The sequence below is a fragment of the Manis javanica genome, chromosome 6 (assembly GCF_040802235.1).
Source record: "Manis javanica isolate MJ-LG chromosome 6, MJ_LKY, whole genome shotgun sequence".
NCBI classification, from domain to species: Eukaryota; Metazoa; Chordata; class Mammalia; order Pholidota; family Manidae; genus Manis; species Manis javanica.
The window spans coordinates 70,168,411-70,185,883 of record NC_133161.1 but is presented as its reverse complement, the minus strand read 5'-3'; the positions used below and the strand labels follow the sequence as shown (position 1 = coordinate 70,185,883).

The window sequence follows — 17,473 nt, the reverse complement described above, 5'->3', positions numbered from 1 at the left end:
TGATGAAGAAGAAAATGGAAGGTTAATATGATTCCTGATTGCAAAATTAAAACTAAGTTATTAAGAACTAACTTCTGTAAGCTATTTCTTATAAAATTGAGTATTTTTATTGTATTGAAAGACTAAGAAAGGTTGGTTCTTTCTACCCATTGTTGAATATACTGTGGTCTCTTCAGTATGAATCTGATGAACAAGAAAAAAGTGCCTATCAGGAGTATGACAGTGACAGTGATGTTCCTGAGGAACTGAAACGAGATTATGTGGATGAGCAAACAGGCGATGCTCCTGTGAAAAGGTAATTGTCCTTAGATTGTACTGTATTTCACATTGTATGTTGCATGCTTAATGTACAAGATTTTCTTTACAGGTTAAGAAAAAACAATTAAAAATTAAAATTTTCTGTTAAATGTCATGTGACAGAAGTTAGTGTTTTAAAAATGATTCCTGAAGGACTAAAAATGTAGTTTTATAAAATATTGGGCATACTCAAAGAGCTCTTAATTTAGAGATCAGTGGTTTTTTGTGGAACAACAAACTTCAGTTTATAAGATAAGTGCTGCCTGGCAGTTTATGTTTCACATACATCAGAAAATCTCGTGGAGGAAAGCAGTAGTTTGTTTTGTATGTGAAGTCCTGGCCTCACAGGAAGTCTCCATTTGTCTTTCCAGTGTCATTTATGTCCACTCTTGAGCCTTCTGTTAAGGTTCCTATTTTGTACTTGAATTTTCTTTTGTGATAAACTCTCCTCTGATAATTATATAAGAATTTTTTTTTATCTTTTAGTTAAGTGGGTATGATACTCATAATGCAAGTTAATTTCATAGCTATCACACACTTAGTGAACACAAACATACTTCTTATGTTTAATGATTTAAGTATATTCTTCTCTGACCTTTACTCCCAAAATACCTAGTTACTTGATGGATTTGAAACCCTGATTGATAAAAATCTCTCCTCAAAAGCAAACAATGCATGAGTTGTGGATATTTTAATTGGGAAAATTTATTTCCATTGTTTTTCACATATGTATGATATTTAAGTATCTCCATCTATGTTCAGCCATGAACTGAGTCCAACTATTTTGTTGGACTTGGTTGGATGTCTTGGGTGTATTTTGGCTAAAAGGAGAGCTCTAATAAATTGAAATGAATGAGTAGGATAGCTGTCTGCCATTATATGTGTATATATTGCATTTTGGTAAGGCTATGCAGTTACTCTCCTAAACTTTGTTAACTTACCCTAAGAAGTATGAATAATGTGAACTACGAACTGCAGCCCATCAGGTGACAATTACTGCCAATCCCAACTTCTCAATGTCTCTTGAATTCTTGTATTTCACTGCTACCATCCAAAGTTCATGCAAAAAGCATCATGGTGTCAGATTATTGAATCTCACCCCCTTATCTTGGTTTCTTTCTCCAGTCTTGTCCCCTTCTAATCTGGTCTTGGATACAGATTTATACATTTTTTTCTTATGTACAAATTTGGTCATGTCGTTTTCCTGGTGAAAATTTTTAATGGCTCATCACTGCATTCAAGATAAGTTTCATACTCTTTAGGCTGATTGCTTTCAGTGATCTGGCTTTTACTTACTTCCTTTCTTGTTGCTTTTCCCCGGCCCACTCATTGTGAATGCCTTGAACTTCTCCAGGTATACTCTGGTCTCTCTGACCTCTGACGTTATTACATGTTGTCCCCTTTTTTGCACCTACCATATAACTTCTACTTCTCCTTTGAATCTAGTGCCTCCATACAACCCCAGACTCAACCATTATACCTTATACATAACTCACATTCTAAGGAGGGTATTTTTTCATATTTATAATCTGACACCGAGATGCTTTTTGCATGAACTTAGGATGGTAGCAGTGAAATCAGGATGCTTGATATATTTGATGTGTAATGTACCTAAAACATCTATTTTTTTATTTAGTGTGACATAGCTTCTTTTAATGGTTGATAATTAATATCTCAGAATCAAAGAAATACACTATAGTACTTTCTTCCTTTGCTTACTAATTTCTCTTCCCCTCTGAACTATAAAAGCTCTATAAGTGAAAGAGGATAATCTCTCTGTCCCTACCTGATAACATGGTAAGGTTTTTAGCACCTGTTTCTTGAATGAGGGTTCGATTCTAAGTTAAATAACTTACTGATTTACTGATTGACAACCCTAATTGCAACTCTTTTGTTTCTCCTTATTAAGTGTTTCTCGAGAAACCCTAAAAAGCAGGAAGAAATCAGATTATAGTCTAAATAAAGTGAATGCACCCATTTTAACAAATACCACATTGAACGTAATAAGACTTGTTGGTAAGTAACCACACTTCTTTAAACAAACATTGTAGTAGCACTTAAATTAGTCTACTTTTATTACCAAATGGTTTTTACTTGGAGTTTTCATTGTATACTCCAGTTCCCACTGCAGTAAAGGATAAGAGTGTCACATGTCAATGCTTTCTCATTTTAATGATTCCACATAGTATAATACCAACATTAATGTCAGTTTTCCTTTTTCAGCCAACTACATAGTAAGTATATGTGTCTTCCATTTATTAAAAAAATTTCCAATTAATTGAAGTGTAATGAAAAATTATCAGTGTGAGTTAGAGATATGTGTAGTATGACAATAGTACCAGTTTTACATTTATGCAGTATTTTATACTTAATTGTTTCATTGGTCTTTGCAATCTTCCTGTCAAATAGGCAGAGCTAATAGTATTCTCTGGCATTTTCAGACACAAGAGTTCTACAGGCTTAATGTTCACACCTCAGCAAGAGTTGTTCTTATTACAGATAAGACCTTTATTGATGATTTTTTTAGAAGGCAAATAACATGAAGAAATGTCATTTAAAATACTCAGGTTTGAAGATGATGTGGGTTTTTTAATGTCAGCATTTCAACATTTTATATGCTATCTCAGACTTTATATCTCACAAATAAGTCTGTACATTCGACAAATAACTTGTAAAGATGTTTCTCACATTAATTAAGTCATATACCAGTCAAGAATTTTAGTGATTTTCTCTCAAATTCTCTGTATTCTGTTTATGGAGATGGTAATTTCCTAATGTCTAGCTTGATTATTCTTAGTTCTTATAAGATGATCTGTGTTCTTTGAAGATAATTTCTGAATTTCATTAATGAATAAGATAAAATGGACAAAATGTTTTTTAGAGGTCCAGATTCCTTTAGGGAAAACAGTGAAAAAGTAATAATGAATTGAGAAGAAAAGAAAAGTATATATTTTCATGACACACAGAAAAAGGAGATTTTTAAAAACAATTTTATGTCTGAATATGGCAGGGAGATTAGGTTTTCTTCTTCATCCAAGAGAGCTAGCTGAGCAAAGCATCTTTAGTCTCTAGAATTTACAGAATCAGAATTGGAGGGGTTCTGAGAGGTCATCTGGCATAAATTCCTATAAAATAAGGGATTCTTTCTGTAATTCCCCTAATGTGTAGTGGCCATCTAGCCGTTTGTTTCATGTCTCACAGTCACTGGAAGCATTTTTTTTGCAAGCTTACTCATTCTATTAGACTGATTTAATTGGTAGACATCTCTTCCTTATGGTAAACCAAAATCTATCTGCCTCTGTAATTCTGTTGTTCTTAAATCTGCAGTTAAAAACAAAAAGAGTAAGTCCACATTTTTTTTCTCTTATTCTTCCATATGGTCACTTTTCAGGTATGCTTAGTAATTATACTGATCTTCCTTTCCTTTTCCTCCCCACCATCTTCAATCTATTCTTCAGGTCAGTGCACTCAGTTCCTTTATGTGGTCCCTACTGAAAGATACTAACAGTTCCTTTATGTGGTCCCTACTGAAAGATACTAAAAAAATCTGTGTTATCCTCTTCAGCCTTCTGGATTCACTGTAGTTTTCAGTATATGAAACACTGCTTGAGATGTAGTTTAATGAAAGCAGTTTTTGCTTGGTTGTGTTGGAGTAACAAACTGCCCTTACACAGCAGTGGCTTCAGACCACAGAGGTTTAGGTGGTACCTGTTGGCTCCTGGTGTTCGTAGTTCTTTCTTTTCCATGTGTGTCTTCATCCTGTGATGCAGGCTGAAAGAGAGCACCAATCTTGAACATGACTCTTAGGACGCTCAAAGCTTGTGCTCTGAGGTGGCACCCTGATACTTCCTCTGACATGTCAGTGCCATAGGAGGTCAGGCTTCACTGTAGGAGAGAAAAGTATACTTCTTCCGCAGGAAGGCACTGCAAGTCCAGGGCAGTGAACAAGGATACATAATCTTACAGGGAGTGCAGGGTGGCATGGGGTAGAGGGAATCATTGTGGAAAATATAATCAACCACATTTAAGTCGTTGTTTATATTTATTTTCCATCACCCAGTTCAAAAAGGAGTTGCCATGTTGCTTTTACTCTAAACAACATGTATTCAGTAGACTCAAATCAAATATAAGGCTGAAACAAAACCAAAGAGGGGGGAAATCACATTCTATTCAGTTAAATGTAAACAGCAAATACAACTCCTTAATTCTTGGTATAGGCATAAGGAAGTGAAGAAACAATGCATTCTGCCATCCTCATTATCTAAGAAAGGGATGTTACGGTATCAGTGTGCTGCTGCTGTTAAATCCAGAAGATAGTAACAACCGATTCTTACATAAGGATCCCTGATCAACATAGTGGACATTGTTTCCTAAAGTGGATTTATAGAAACTGAGAAAAACTGTACTCTGGTGGACCTTTTGGTCTGTCAGCCCCATAAAGCAGAGCAGTCTGAATAAATCTTACTTGGGAAGAGAATCTGACCATTGTAATCTCAGCCTTCACCACCATCAGATCTTTTACTGGAGTTGCAATTAGGAAACAATACCTAATATGATAATTTAACTTTCATGTCTTCCTAATTAGGCCTGGGATTAGGTGCTGTCATTATCCACCCCCACCCCCCAGCAGACTTCTGTGCCTACGACTTTCTGTCTCACTGTGATGTCTTTATCTTCAGTTTGTACATATTCATAAAATAGAACATTCCTGACACTCACTCAGGGGTCTCCAGCTAACAAATGCACTATTCCAGAGCCTGTTGTTAATGCCTAGGGGTGCTTGAAGATTATAAACTGGTAAAGGTGATGTCTCTTCTTAGAAAACCAGAAGTGCATTTGTGTAAATAAGATTAATTTTTGGTGCCTAGGAAGATGAAGGAACTAATTACTCAGTAGTTAAAGACATATTCAAAACATCCTTTTCAAGTAGTATTTATTTGACAGATAATTAGGTGAGATTAAACAAAAGAGTGTTAATGGGGTTTCCCAGCCCCAGGTAGTACCTAAATTTATTAGAATGGCTAAAGGGAGGCTTTCACAAGTGATGGAGGACTAATCAGAACGCTTGCTTGTGTAAAGAGAAAATCTTGTCAGCCTTAGAATTTCTTGCAGACAGAGGCAGAGAAACTTTAGGGAATGTGTCTTCATCACTGAAACAGACTTGCTATTCAAGGTTCTCTCTCCTGGAGGTAGCTTTCACTCGTGTGGGTATGATAGGTCTGAGGAGCAGAATATAGGTGCCAAAATCTGTGCTTATAAAAACTACAGACCTTACTACGAAATTTTTACTTTAGCAGCTGGAAAAAATACAAACCAGCACATGCCTCAGGATTTACCTTGAAACTACTGTATGGGCATAACATTAAAAGTTGCCTTTTAAGAAACTTAGCATTTTCCTATGGGATGTTTAAGGAAAAATAATTTATCATTGTTTAATTTAGATTGCGTTCCACTAACTCTGTTTCTCTAAAAATACTTTTATTTTTGTTACTACTGTTTATATGAATTTATATCTTACACTTTATGAATTGATAGCTGTATATGCAGCATGGTGTTTTGAGAGGATGATCCAAGAAGTTGATCAGGTGTCCCTCCTTACATGTTATAGGAAAATTGTATTGGATCTTTGGGGGCTAAGATATAATATTCAAAAACAGAATAAAAACTGGTAGCAAGGGACTTATGTAAACAGGCCAGTTCAGTTTTTGCTGTGGTCTTCACTTCATTGTTCATTACATTTTTCTAAATTTCTAACTTTTCCTTCCTTTCCTTTATGCCTCATTTATAGCATTTCCAGTTTGCTTTTATGTGCTGTTTATATCCATTGGTGATCTCTCAACTTGGCGTACTCTAGTAAGAGTAATGAACATCCTTCTAGCTCTGCTCTGTTTTGGCTCTTGCCCAATCAGCATGTCATCTCTTACAGATGAAAAGAGAGTTTGCATCATCTTTGCAGCATATAGAACACCCAGCCAAGCAATTTTCACTTTTTTAGGTGCCTAATAATGTTGGACAGACAAACTTTAATTTAAAAAATTTTGAATATTGGAGAAACACTTTTCCCTTTTCTTGTCATAATCCACAATGGAAGAAATCCTGCATTCCTCCCACTGCTCCCCTGCCCTGGCCCTGTCCTCCCCTCCACCACGCCTCCAGCACCTTCTCTTTACCCTGTGTTCCCTCCTCAGCACAGAGCTGTGGCTCACTGAACGCCCCCGGACCACCTTTTGCATGGTCAGCATACTGTCAGTGCCTCTCCTGAACTTGGTGGGGTTGGCCGCTCTTCTCTTCCCAGTTGTAGTTGTTGTCCATGGTGCTGCCTGGTTGGTTTCTCTTCAGTCCCTCTGTGCATCTTCTTCCCCAAGAGTGTGCAGGACTCTGGTCTACATTTAGGATGATAGAGTTTAAACAGTGCTTCCCCTCTGAAGCTTTTCCTCATTAGGTTAGGTTCCTTTCACATAATACCTTGTACTTTTCCCTTAGTGCATTCATCATAATTATAATTATTTGAAAAATAGCCATAACTAAGATTTCTTGTTCCCTTATTATGTACTCTGTAAACATTTCACATGAATTTTCTCATAAATTCTTCAAAGTGCCTTTTCTACACACCAAATAATTGAAGCTCAAAGATAAGTAACTTGCCTTATGTCACACAGCTTGTTAAGTGGTAGAACCCAGGTTGTGTGATCCTAGAGCCAGCAAGCTCTTTATTTTCATGCTTCACAAGGAATAGAGGAAATCAGGAACATTAATTTTTTATCACTGGACAAAATTCAGAGAGGTTATAACATAGGTTGGAAGCAGTAATAGAAACTTCTTGTATTTCATAATTGGGCAAGAGATGCCTTTCTTGGTCACCTGGGCTGTATATTGGATAACTTTCCTCAGCATTCTGTTTCCAAAGCATGCTGTCCACTCTTCTCCCTGTGCCCCTGTAGGCAACTCTAGAAGGGAAAAAGGGGAGAGTAGAGTGCATCAGAGCTGTGTCTTGAACCACTGACCACATTTTTAGAACTAAGCAGGCTAACTTCAGAGCCATGCTTTTATGTTTTTATTAAGGCAGCCCATCTCACACGTACACATGGAATAGTGAGGAAGAGCTCGTGGGAAAGGTAGGAGTCTCGCACCCTGCTGCTCCTTGCCTCCAGCATAGAGGCAGGCAATTTCTTCATCATTTCCGTTTCTTTTTTCTAGTTGTAATTTCCCAGGAAAGGGTAATGAGAGATAAACATTTTGAATTTGTGTCTGTTTGAGTATCTCTCTATTCTGCTCTTCCACTGCAATGGCAATTTAGCTGTGTATAGAATTGAAGATTAAAAATTATATTTCCTCAGAAAGTTGAAAACCTCTAATGTTCTGTTCACTTTTTTGCAGGTGACTTTCTTCTCTCTGTGTGAAAGCTTTTAGTATTTTTTCCCTTGATGTTTCAAAATTCTTTACTGTTGTGAGTCCTTTCTCAGTAAGTATGTTGGGCAGTCCATGACCCTTTCAGTCTGAAGGCTCTTGTGTTCCTCTGGTGTGAATGACACTAGTATTTCTTTGATGATTTCTACCTCCCATTTTCTCTGTTCTTTTCTCTTTGATTTCCTATTACTCAAGTATTCAGTCCCTTTATTGCCTCTTTATCTCTCTCAGATTTTCTCTAATGTTTTCCATATTCTTGTCTTTTTGCTGTACCTTCTGGAAGACTTCCTTTTTTTCATTTCTTTAATTTTTATTTTAAAAATATTATTTTTTATTTTTAAGAGTTCTTCCATAGTCTCTTGTGTTTATGCATATTTTTAAAATATGCATAATTATTATATTTCTCTAGCTTGAATTATTTTGTGTCCTCTGGGAGCAGTTTTTCTTTTTTACTTTCACTCTCTGAGTTTTCCTTATGGACCTTGTGATTTTTGATTATCTATTCATATCTAAAATAGAAGGCCTATATAGCTGTTGTGGGTGTCCTCTATTAACTAGAGCCCTGTTCAAGCTGGCTCTTTGACTCGGTAGGAATCCCAACTGAGAACTTTATATAGATAGAGCAGGGTTAGCTAGATTTATTAGCAGCCTTTACTTTTGGGAGGCAAATCTCCAATTTCCCAGAATGAGGTAGATTTTAATCTGTCGTGTTGACATCCACACTAGCCTTAGCTCTTCTAATTTATTTTTTTAAGTTTGCTCATTTTTTTGTTTGGTTTATTTGCTTCTTTTAGAGAGAAATGCTAACAGTTTTTATTTTCTTTTGTTTTTGTCTGCGGGAAAATTCTGACAGCCTGTACTGCTGGTGAGGGATAGTGGTGGAGGGAAATATGCAGACTGGTAGTTTTTCCCATATGTGGACCTTCAATTAATTCATACTTTTTCAGTCTCATTTCTTGCCCTAGCTCTCTTGCTGTACCTTCTGATTCTAAGCAGTCAGCAACCATCCTACCAGATGGCTTCTACCTCCTTTGTAGTGCTCTTATGGTTTATTGACCTCTTTGCATATGTCTGTCAACTTGCTGCCATCTACTGTCTGTCATCTGGTATACGGATTGGCGAACTGTACCCTGCAGATCAAACCAGTCTGGCCACTTTTGTAAATAAAGTTTTATTGCGTTACAGCCATGCTTATATGTTTGCATACTGTCTGTGACTACTTTTTTTTTTCTTTTTTTTTTTTTTTTATATATTTCTTACATGTATTTTTTTTTTGGTATCATTAATCTACAATTACATGAAGAACATTATGTTTACTAGGCTCCCCACTTCACCAAGTCCCCCCCCACATACCCCTTCACAGTCACTGTCCATTAACATAGTAAGATGCTGTAAAATCACTATTTGTCTTCTCTGTGTTGTGTCTGTGACTACTTTTATGCTGTAGAGACAGAGCTGAGTAGTTGCCATAGAAACTTGTATCATACAAAACTTTAATTATCTTCTCTTCAGCCCTCTACAGGAAAGGTTTGCCAATTCCTGGTCTAGAAATATTTTAAGATTACTCATTTTCTGGTGGTCATACCTACCTACCTTTACTTCCTCATTCCCTTTTCTTCATAGATACAGGCTTAATTCATTGAAAATCCTCTTTTAAGTAAGTCTGGGGGCTTGGTATATAAGCCTCCTTAGGTCTTTTAAATACCTACTTTGTCTTCTTGAACATGAAAAATGGAGTTCTCACCCTTATATACTTTAATATACTGGCAGCCTGCTTATTGATGGCTGCCTTCCATATATAACCATTTAAGGTATGAGAGCAGGAGCTCTGCATAATTCCTTGTGTCTTAACACAGGGCCAAGTGTATAGTATGCCTTTAAAAAGTGTTAAATGTCTTGAATTAATGAATGAGAATGTTAAAAAAATTTTTTTTCAGAGTGATGGGGGACATCTATTATTATAAATAAGATGTTTTTTTTATTAGGAATGGAGAGGAGCTTTGTATTCTAGATATTTATCAACCCAGATATTTTCATTCTACTTACACTACTTTTTCTCTTTTACAGGTTAAAATAATGTGGCATAATATTTTTCCTTTTTTTTTTCTTCTTCACAGTGTCACATTATTTTATGTATAAATAGCAGGGGTCTAAATAAATGTATGTTTTAGTTGATAAAATATCTGCATAGTGATCCAGAATATTCTAAGAGCATATTTTTGAAATATTATGATTTTTAAAAATGTGTCTGATTATTTGAAATAATTACAAAAGATGATTCTGAAACTGAAGACTTGTAAATAGGAGTAAGAAAAGAATCTGAGTTCAATGGCTTTTACTTTTTGATGTGTATGTGTTTTCTTCCTGACCATCTGTCTGTTATTTAGAATAACCTCTTGTGTAAATGAAGACAGATGCACTGAGTTCTTAGAGAATAAAGAAATGGTTTTGATAGTAGACATTTCCATTAAAGTACATTTATCATTTTTTTCTACTGCAGTTAATGTATTTTGAGTCATGATGTCTTCAGTAGTACCAATTTAAAATTTATAGCAATTACATGAAGTAGATTAAACACCTGAATTATTTTCTCATTTGGAAATTAAGCAAATGGCCTGTTTAAACATCTTCTGCAGAAGAGCATTTTTTGTACAGATGTGCTTCTTTTCCTATTTCCTGTAAAAAAGAAACACAATTAGGAACTTGTTACTATTTGTTATTTGACTCAATCCCTTTCCTATGCATCCTTCAAGTACATTAACAAGTTAATAAATGCAGGAATTTTGGCTTTTTAAATTTTTTTCTGTAATGGTATCATATATTTAGAGGAAAGAGAATAGAATATTAGCATCTCCCAAAGGAAGGGACAAGGAGGATATTTTCTTGGTGCTTTGAGAGTATTGAGCTCTTGAGTGATGTAGCGATAAAGAAGTGTTCTTAGCCAGTGACAAGATTTCACAGAGCTGGGATTCAGGAATAGGAAGTGCCTTCCATGTGTCCTTTCTCTTCTTTTTTACTTTGCTGTGTGTATATAAGCTTATTAAAAAAAACCCACTTTTTCTCAAAGACATTGTCTTTTGTTTTATTATGCTTAAACATTTTTGAAGAAATTACTTTAAATGGAATCTCCAAGATTGAGGAACTGTGCTGTATGTACAATGTCATTTGTAGAAGTGATACTGTCCTTATAGGACTTCCATGAATATTTGAGAAACAGTAAAATATAATGATATAAAAACACCTTTGTAGGTATTATTTATATCAGTGTTGTCTAATAGTACTTTCCAAGATGGTATAACTATTCTGTATCTGTGATGTCCAGTAGCCACTAGCTGTCTGGTACAGTAGTCCAGATGATTTTTGAACACTTGAAATGTGGCTATTGTGATGAGGAATGTAATATTTCATTTTTAAAAAGTACTTTGGTTAAGTATTTTTGTTGTCTTTTTATAATTACAGATTAACAGATTTTAATTTTGTTCCACTTAATTTTTTTTCCTTTTCAGGTAAATATATGCAGATGATGAATATTCTTAAGCCAATTGCCTTTGATGTTATCCATTTCATGTCTCAGCTATTTGATTATTACTTATATGCAATATATACATTTTTTGGTCGGAATGATTCAGTAAGTCAACCTTTGGGGGGAAAGTTTGTTTTACTTATTTACTTTTAGAATATAAAGTAAACTTTTTCATCCTCTATGAAATACATAAATAACAAAAAATTGAAAACTATACATCAGAAACCCAACAAAATAATTAATACCAGCTTTCTGTCTCCCTAATTGCCTTATTTATATATTAATTTTATTTAAACTTTGATATGGTAGACATATTGTATGTTATTCAAATTTTGGGCAGAAACAGTGCAGAGTCTGTTTCTAACCTTGACATATTTTGGCAATGAAAAATGTTCAGGTTGCCTTGTTTAAATCTGGCCTGAGTATAATTACTACACAGTAAATGAGACATTTTAAGTATTGACTAACAACCTTAGCAGACACTACTAATTTCAGAAGATAATGGCAAGTATTTATTAAAATAATTGAAAATCTTTGAGCTGAACCATCTGCCTGCCACAGAATTAATGTCTCCTATACCTCCTTTGGGCGTTTCCAAAGTTCTTACCGAGTTTATATTTCTCTGCTCCTGAGAACAACACAATATCAGGTAGATAACTAATCTGATATTTGGTTCACCTAAATATTTGACAGTTTTCTGTGTAAAAGCATACTGTGGCATCCTCTGAATATATGATAATACTAACTTTCACATACTAAATTTTGTACCTTTTTAAAAATATGTAAAATTTATTAGGTAACTATATTGTATAAGTGTTCATATCCTTGTCTTTATTACAAGTATATCAAAGATGTGAACTTTTAAGATGGAATCTGAATTCCCTGTTTTCTTAATTCTACAAAATATTCCTTAGAATACTAATATAATCAGAGACAAATATTGCTGCAGGATTTATGTTACTATAAAATATGTACTAATTCATTGCTTTGAATTTGGAAACTCGGTGCATAAGTATTAAAGAAGGAAGACATAAGGGAGTTTTAGCTAATTGTCAGAATCAGTCTTCTAGATGAGCCTTCTTCTTCTGTCTCCTGGGCTATCGTCTAGACCAGCACTGTGCAAGAGAAATTTTGCAGTAATGGAAATTTTCTATAGTTGCACTGCCCAATACTAGCCACATGTGTCTACTGAGAACTTGAAATGTGACTCGTGTGACTGAGGAACTGAGTTTTTTTATTGTATTTAATTTTAGCTAATTTATCTTTAAATATAAATAGCCAAATGTGACTAGTGACTATCATATTGGATAGAACAGTACTGTACCACATTATGGATAAGATTGTTTAAAAAGGGCCCTTCAGAAGCTTTTGGGGACTAAATGCTTTGGGGTATCACTTTCTAGCTGAAAAAAATATTTTTTTTCATATACTGGCACAGATTTGTTTACGGTGAAGTTTACTAGAACCTGAAAAAGTTAGCAAAGTTTAGTTAGGTGCATTGTAAAACATGCCACATATTTTATTTAAAATCTGTTATATTTAAAGAAAGCATTGATCTTTTATATTAAATGCATTTTATATTAAAAGAATTTTCAACTGTGTAAGACTCAGTAACAACTATTTCATTGTGTTCAAACAATTAGCTGTCACTTATAAGGGTTTCTATCCTTAACATGGGTGTCTACCCATATGTCATAGTAGAAACAGTTTATATTATAGGAACCAATACAAAATGTGCATATCAGTATGTATGAGATTAACTATATAGCATTTATTCTGCCTCTTGTACTTTTCAGGGAAGACTTTTGCTATTTTTAGATTATGCCTACTAATACTAGCTTTTATCTGTCATGTGAATATTGAAAATATGCATATCTTCAAACAGAATAACCTGTAATTCAAACCCTACTATTTCTGATTCTTCAAAACTGAAGGAAACACATTTGAAGCAAAACAAATACTTTGAATTTCTATGAAAAGGGTGTCTGTACAAATTCTTAAACACTCTGTCTTACTTTCTACCCATATTTTGCTTTACTTAACTTTTACATCCTTGAGAGTTTTTGGTTTATTTCCTTGCAAGGTTATATTCTTTTCAGTTAATTGCTTTAAATCCCTTTTGGAACAAGACAGTGAAAATAAATGCACAAATAAGCATCTAAGTTTGGAGAGGTAGCTTATAATTTCCTAAGGAAATAAGCTTTTCAAAATAAGATTTCATCAGAAATCCTAGAAGTTTTCATATTCAGATAAATAAATAAATATTCCAAATTGCCCTGTTAGCTGTTAAGTCTTGGGTGGCAGAAGGGGAAGGGAATCAGGTAACAGGTTGAATGGGAACAACAGTGTACATCTGTTCTCTCCCAGAAGAAAGAACACTTGTATGAGTGAATGTAGGTAGGTGTTGCTTGTGGAGAAATAAACATCTATTTCCTAGGGATTCTAGAAAGTCATTGGCTGGGGGAACCCAGTGTAGGCATTAGGCTAAGGGGTACCTCCTGTTCTTACTGATTTCTTCAGAAACTCCTGCTCTTCATGGAACTAGTCATAACCTACTACCTTGTTATTCTTATGTATTTATTATATAATATTTTAATATATATTTATTATGTAGTTTATATATTATGTATTCGATCTATTTGATGCTATTATAATAATGTCACCGCAGTACTACTTTGTTTTGCCTTTCCCCCAGCCCTCCATTCATTGTTCACCACATCAGTTATGTTTTTCTTTGTCCTTCTGGTTCACATTCTTTTGTGAAGACCATTCTGTTGCTTACTTTAACATAATAGTAAGCACACAGTAGATTCTTAAGATACATGGATTGATGTCCTAATTTCTTATCCAAGAAAGTCTTATGACAGTTCTTACTTGACAATAGTTTGTGAGTGTCATTTAAATTTACCTTTCTTTAATGAAACTGTTTTTTTGTTGAGTCTGTGATTCGGTTTCTGTGATTCTATTTCATTTAAGATTGAATTAACTTCTGCTTCTGGTTATGAAGGACTAAGATCTTACTGAATGTTACTCCCTTCAGAAAACAAGTATAAAAATCTGGATCTTACACAAAAGGCAACTACCTGAAGATACTGGAGAGTGGGTAAAGCATATAGACTCTGGTGGGGAGTTCATCTAGTGTGAATGTTGGGGAAAGAAAGGAAAACTATAAAAATAAATTCCATCTCCATGGCCTTCATCCCCGGACTAAGTGCAGTCCACATGGAGTGGAGGCAAGCATAAGAAAACCAGCAGTCTTTATGGATTGGGTAACCAGAAAAGTAGGAAACTGGGAACACTGAAAAGAGCAAGGAGAAGTTATGAATGAAAAGACCCAGATGGGGGGTGGGGGGGTCTCCATATTCTGTCTACAACCATCTCTTACCCATGAGTCATGTTTATGTGGAACATACTGACTGCAGCCAGTCAGAGAAGAAAGATCTGAACAGAAGTTGACACTGTTACAAAAGAAACAGTTTGTAGCCCAAGCCAAGCTGAGGAAATTGGATAATCAAAACGAAGGAAATAGTATCATTAGAGAAAACAACAGAATCCACAGTCTACAGAATCAAACTGATGATGCAATCCAACTTTACACAATTAAATAGAACAAAAAAAGTAGACTACATTCTTATATAAAAAGAAAATCAATATAGTCTGACCTCAAGATGTAGAAGCTAATGGATAAGGATTTAAAATGGACTATTATAACTATCATTAATAAAGCAAAACATGTTTTAAGTGCATGAACATCACAGTAAAGAATTAAATTCTAGTAGAAACAGTAATAAAAAAAAAAAAGGAAAATCCTAGAATTGAAAAATACAGTTTCAGCAATTTAAAAAAAATCAATGTACTTAACAGCCAAATATACATGACAGAGGAAAGAATATGTGAACTTGAAGATAAATCAATAGAAATTATTCAAAATGAAGAACATAGAGAAAAAAAATCAGGAAACAAAAATGAGCAAAGCCTTGGGGCCATGTTAAGTTGTATCAAATGGTCAAACATACATATAAGTAGGACTACCAGATGGAGAGGAAAGAGAATGTGGTAGAAATATTTGAGGCAACATTGGCCAAAAATTTGCAGATATAAATGCTAAATAAATAATCAGAAATTAGGAAAAGAAACAAATTAAACCTAAAGTGACTAAAGGAAGGAAATAATAAGAGCAGAAAACAAAGGAATTGAAAATAGAAAGCAACAGAAGAAAAAATCTATGAATCCCAAAACTGGTTCTTATAAAATGTGAACAAAATTGATAAACTGGCCACACTGATAGAGAAAAAAAAGAAGACAACACAAGCTTTTAAATCAAGAATGAGAGTGGTCATCACTACAGATCCTAACATTAAAAGGATAGTAAGGAAATACTATGAAAAATTTATGGCAATAAATCTGCCAAACTAGATGAAATGGACAAATTCCTTGACAAATTCATAAAAATTAAGCTAAGGAGAAACAGAAAGTTGTAACTCTATATCAAATAACACTTAATAATAACTTTCAGAAAGTAGAAGAAAAGAAAATCACAATTTGTTTTATGAGGCCAATATTAAGATTCCTAAACCAAACAAAGATACTACAAGAAAACATGACTATAGGGTCATAAACTTCATGGACATAGATTTTAAAAAATCCTTAAGGAAATAGCAAATTGATTCATGACCAAGTGATGTTTGTCTTGTGAATATAAGATTGGTTTAATAGCTTAAAAATCCAATTCTGAAATTAATTGATGTAAATCACTATATTAATGTTTTCCTTAGAAAAAAAGTGATAATTGCTTAAATTGATTCAGAGAAAGCAAAGCATCTAACAGATGCTTTCCTGATAAAAAAGTGTTGTTACTAGTTTTCTGAGTTTCTAACAGGAAGCATCTAATCAGAGAAAGCTTTTCTGATAGAAATTCAGAAAACTAGTAACAGAAGAGAGTTTCTTCAACATGATATGGGCATCTCTGAAATAGCTAACATACTCAATGGAAAAGGTTCAATATTTTCTATCTGAGATGAGGAGAAACAGGGCTAAGATGTCAACTCTCACTCTCACCCACTTATTTTACATTGTTCTGGAGGCTCTAGCCTTTGTAGTAAAGTAAGACAAGAAATAAAAGGCATGCAGATTAGAAAAGAAGTAAAATTGTCCTTATTTGCAGATAACATCATGTATATAGGAAACCCTAAGGAATCCAAGAGTCAGCTTCTAGAACTAAATTTAGGAAGCTCCCAAGATACAGTATTAATATACAAAAATCAGTAAGAATGAGTAATTAGAAAATGAAATTAAAAAACAATTTATAATAGCATGAAAAATCTTAAGATTAGATTAATAGATAATATGACTGAGAAAGAAGAAAAAGTTTATCTAAATAAATCCCAAGTGATATATCATGTTCAATCAGAAAACAGTATTGTCAAGATGGAAACCTCCCCAAATTGGTCTATAGATGAAGTACAATCCCAACTGAAATTTGGAAGCTTTTTTGAAGACACTGACAAACATATTTCATAATTGGCACAAAAAGCAAAAGGCTCCAGAATAAACAAACATTTTTTGAAGAACAAAGTTGGAAGACTTAACATTTCCTCTTTTCAGAGGATTACTCTACAACTACAGTAATCAAGACATTGTATTGGCCTGATAATAGATCTATAGATCAATGCAACATAATAGAGACTAGAGATAGACACATATGGTCAATTGGTTTTTGAAAAAGATGCTAAAATTATTCAATGGAGAAAAATACTATTTTCAGCAAATAGTGCCTGGAATATTTAGATATATTTAGGTGAACAAAATCTTGAACCTTTCCTCATACCATACACAAGAATTTAAATAAGTTGTTTATACACCTAAATAAAAAATCCAAAACTATGGAACTTCTAGAAGAAAACTTAGAAAATCCTTGTGACCCTGGGTTAGGCATATGCTTCTTAAGTGCACAAAGACTGTCAACTGTAGAAGAAAACACTGATAAAATAGAACTCTTCACAGTTAACTTTTGCTTTTCAAAAGATATATACAAAAAGGCAAGTCAGACTGGGAGAAAAATTTTCAAAATATTTAGGATGGACAAGTTTGCAGAATGTGTAAACAACTCTTATGACTCAATAACACAAACAATGTAATTAAGAAATGGGCAAAATATACGGATAATCACAAAAAAAGATGTGAATGGCTAATAAGCACATGAAGCGATGTTGTTTATCAGAAAATTGTACACAAAAGCACATTCAG

The 17,473-nt window shown here is 34.1% G+C and overlaps 1 protein-coding gene across 3 annotated transcripts in view; it reads left to right on the top strand.

The window, feature by feature from the left end:
- The window catches only part of VPS50 (VPS50 subunit of EARP/GARPII complex), a 151,167-nt gene that overhangs the window by 114,962 nt on the left and 18,732 nt on the right, over window positions 1-17,473 (top strand). For 2 of the 3 annotated variants that reach the window (XR_012132305.1, XM_073238826.1), the window contains exons 19-21: window positions 177-295; window positions 2,207-2,313; window positions 11,211-11,332. Coding sequence is in view for 1 of the 3 variants with exons in the window: in XM_073238826.1 (XP_073094927.1) it covers window positions 177-295; window positions 2,207-2,313; window positions 11,211-11,332 (348 nt within the window). In the remaining 2 variants the exon portion in view is untranslated. Of the gene's footprint in view, window positions 1-176; window positions 296-2,206; window positions 2,314-11,210; window positions 11,333-14,203; window positions 14,331-17,473 lie in introns of all 3 variants that reach the window. The other variant, XR_012132306.1, reaches the window with a different exon arrangement.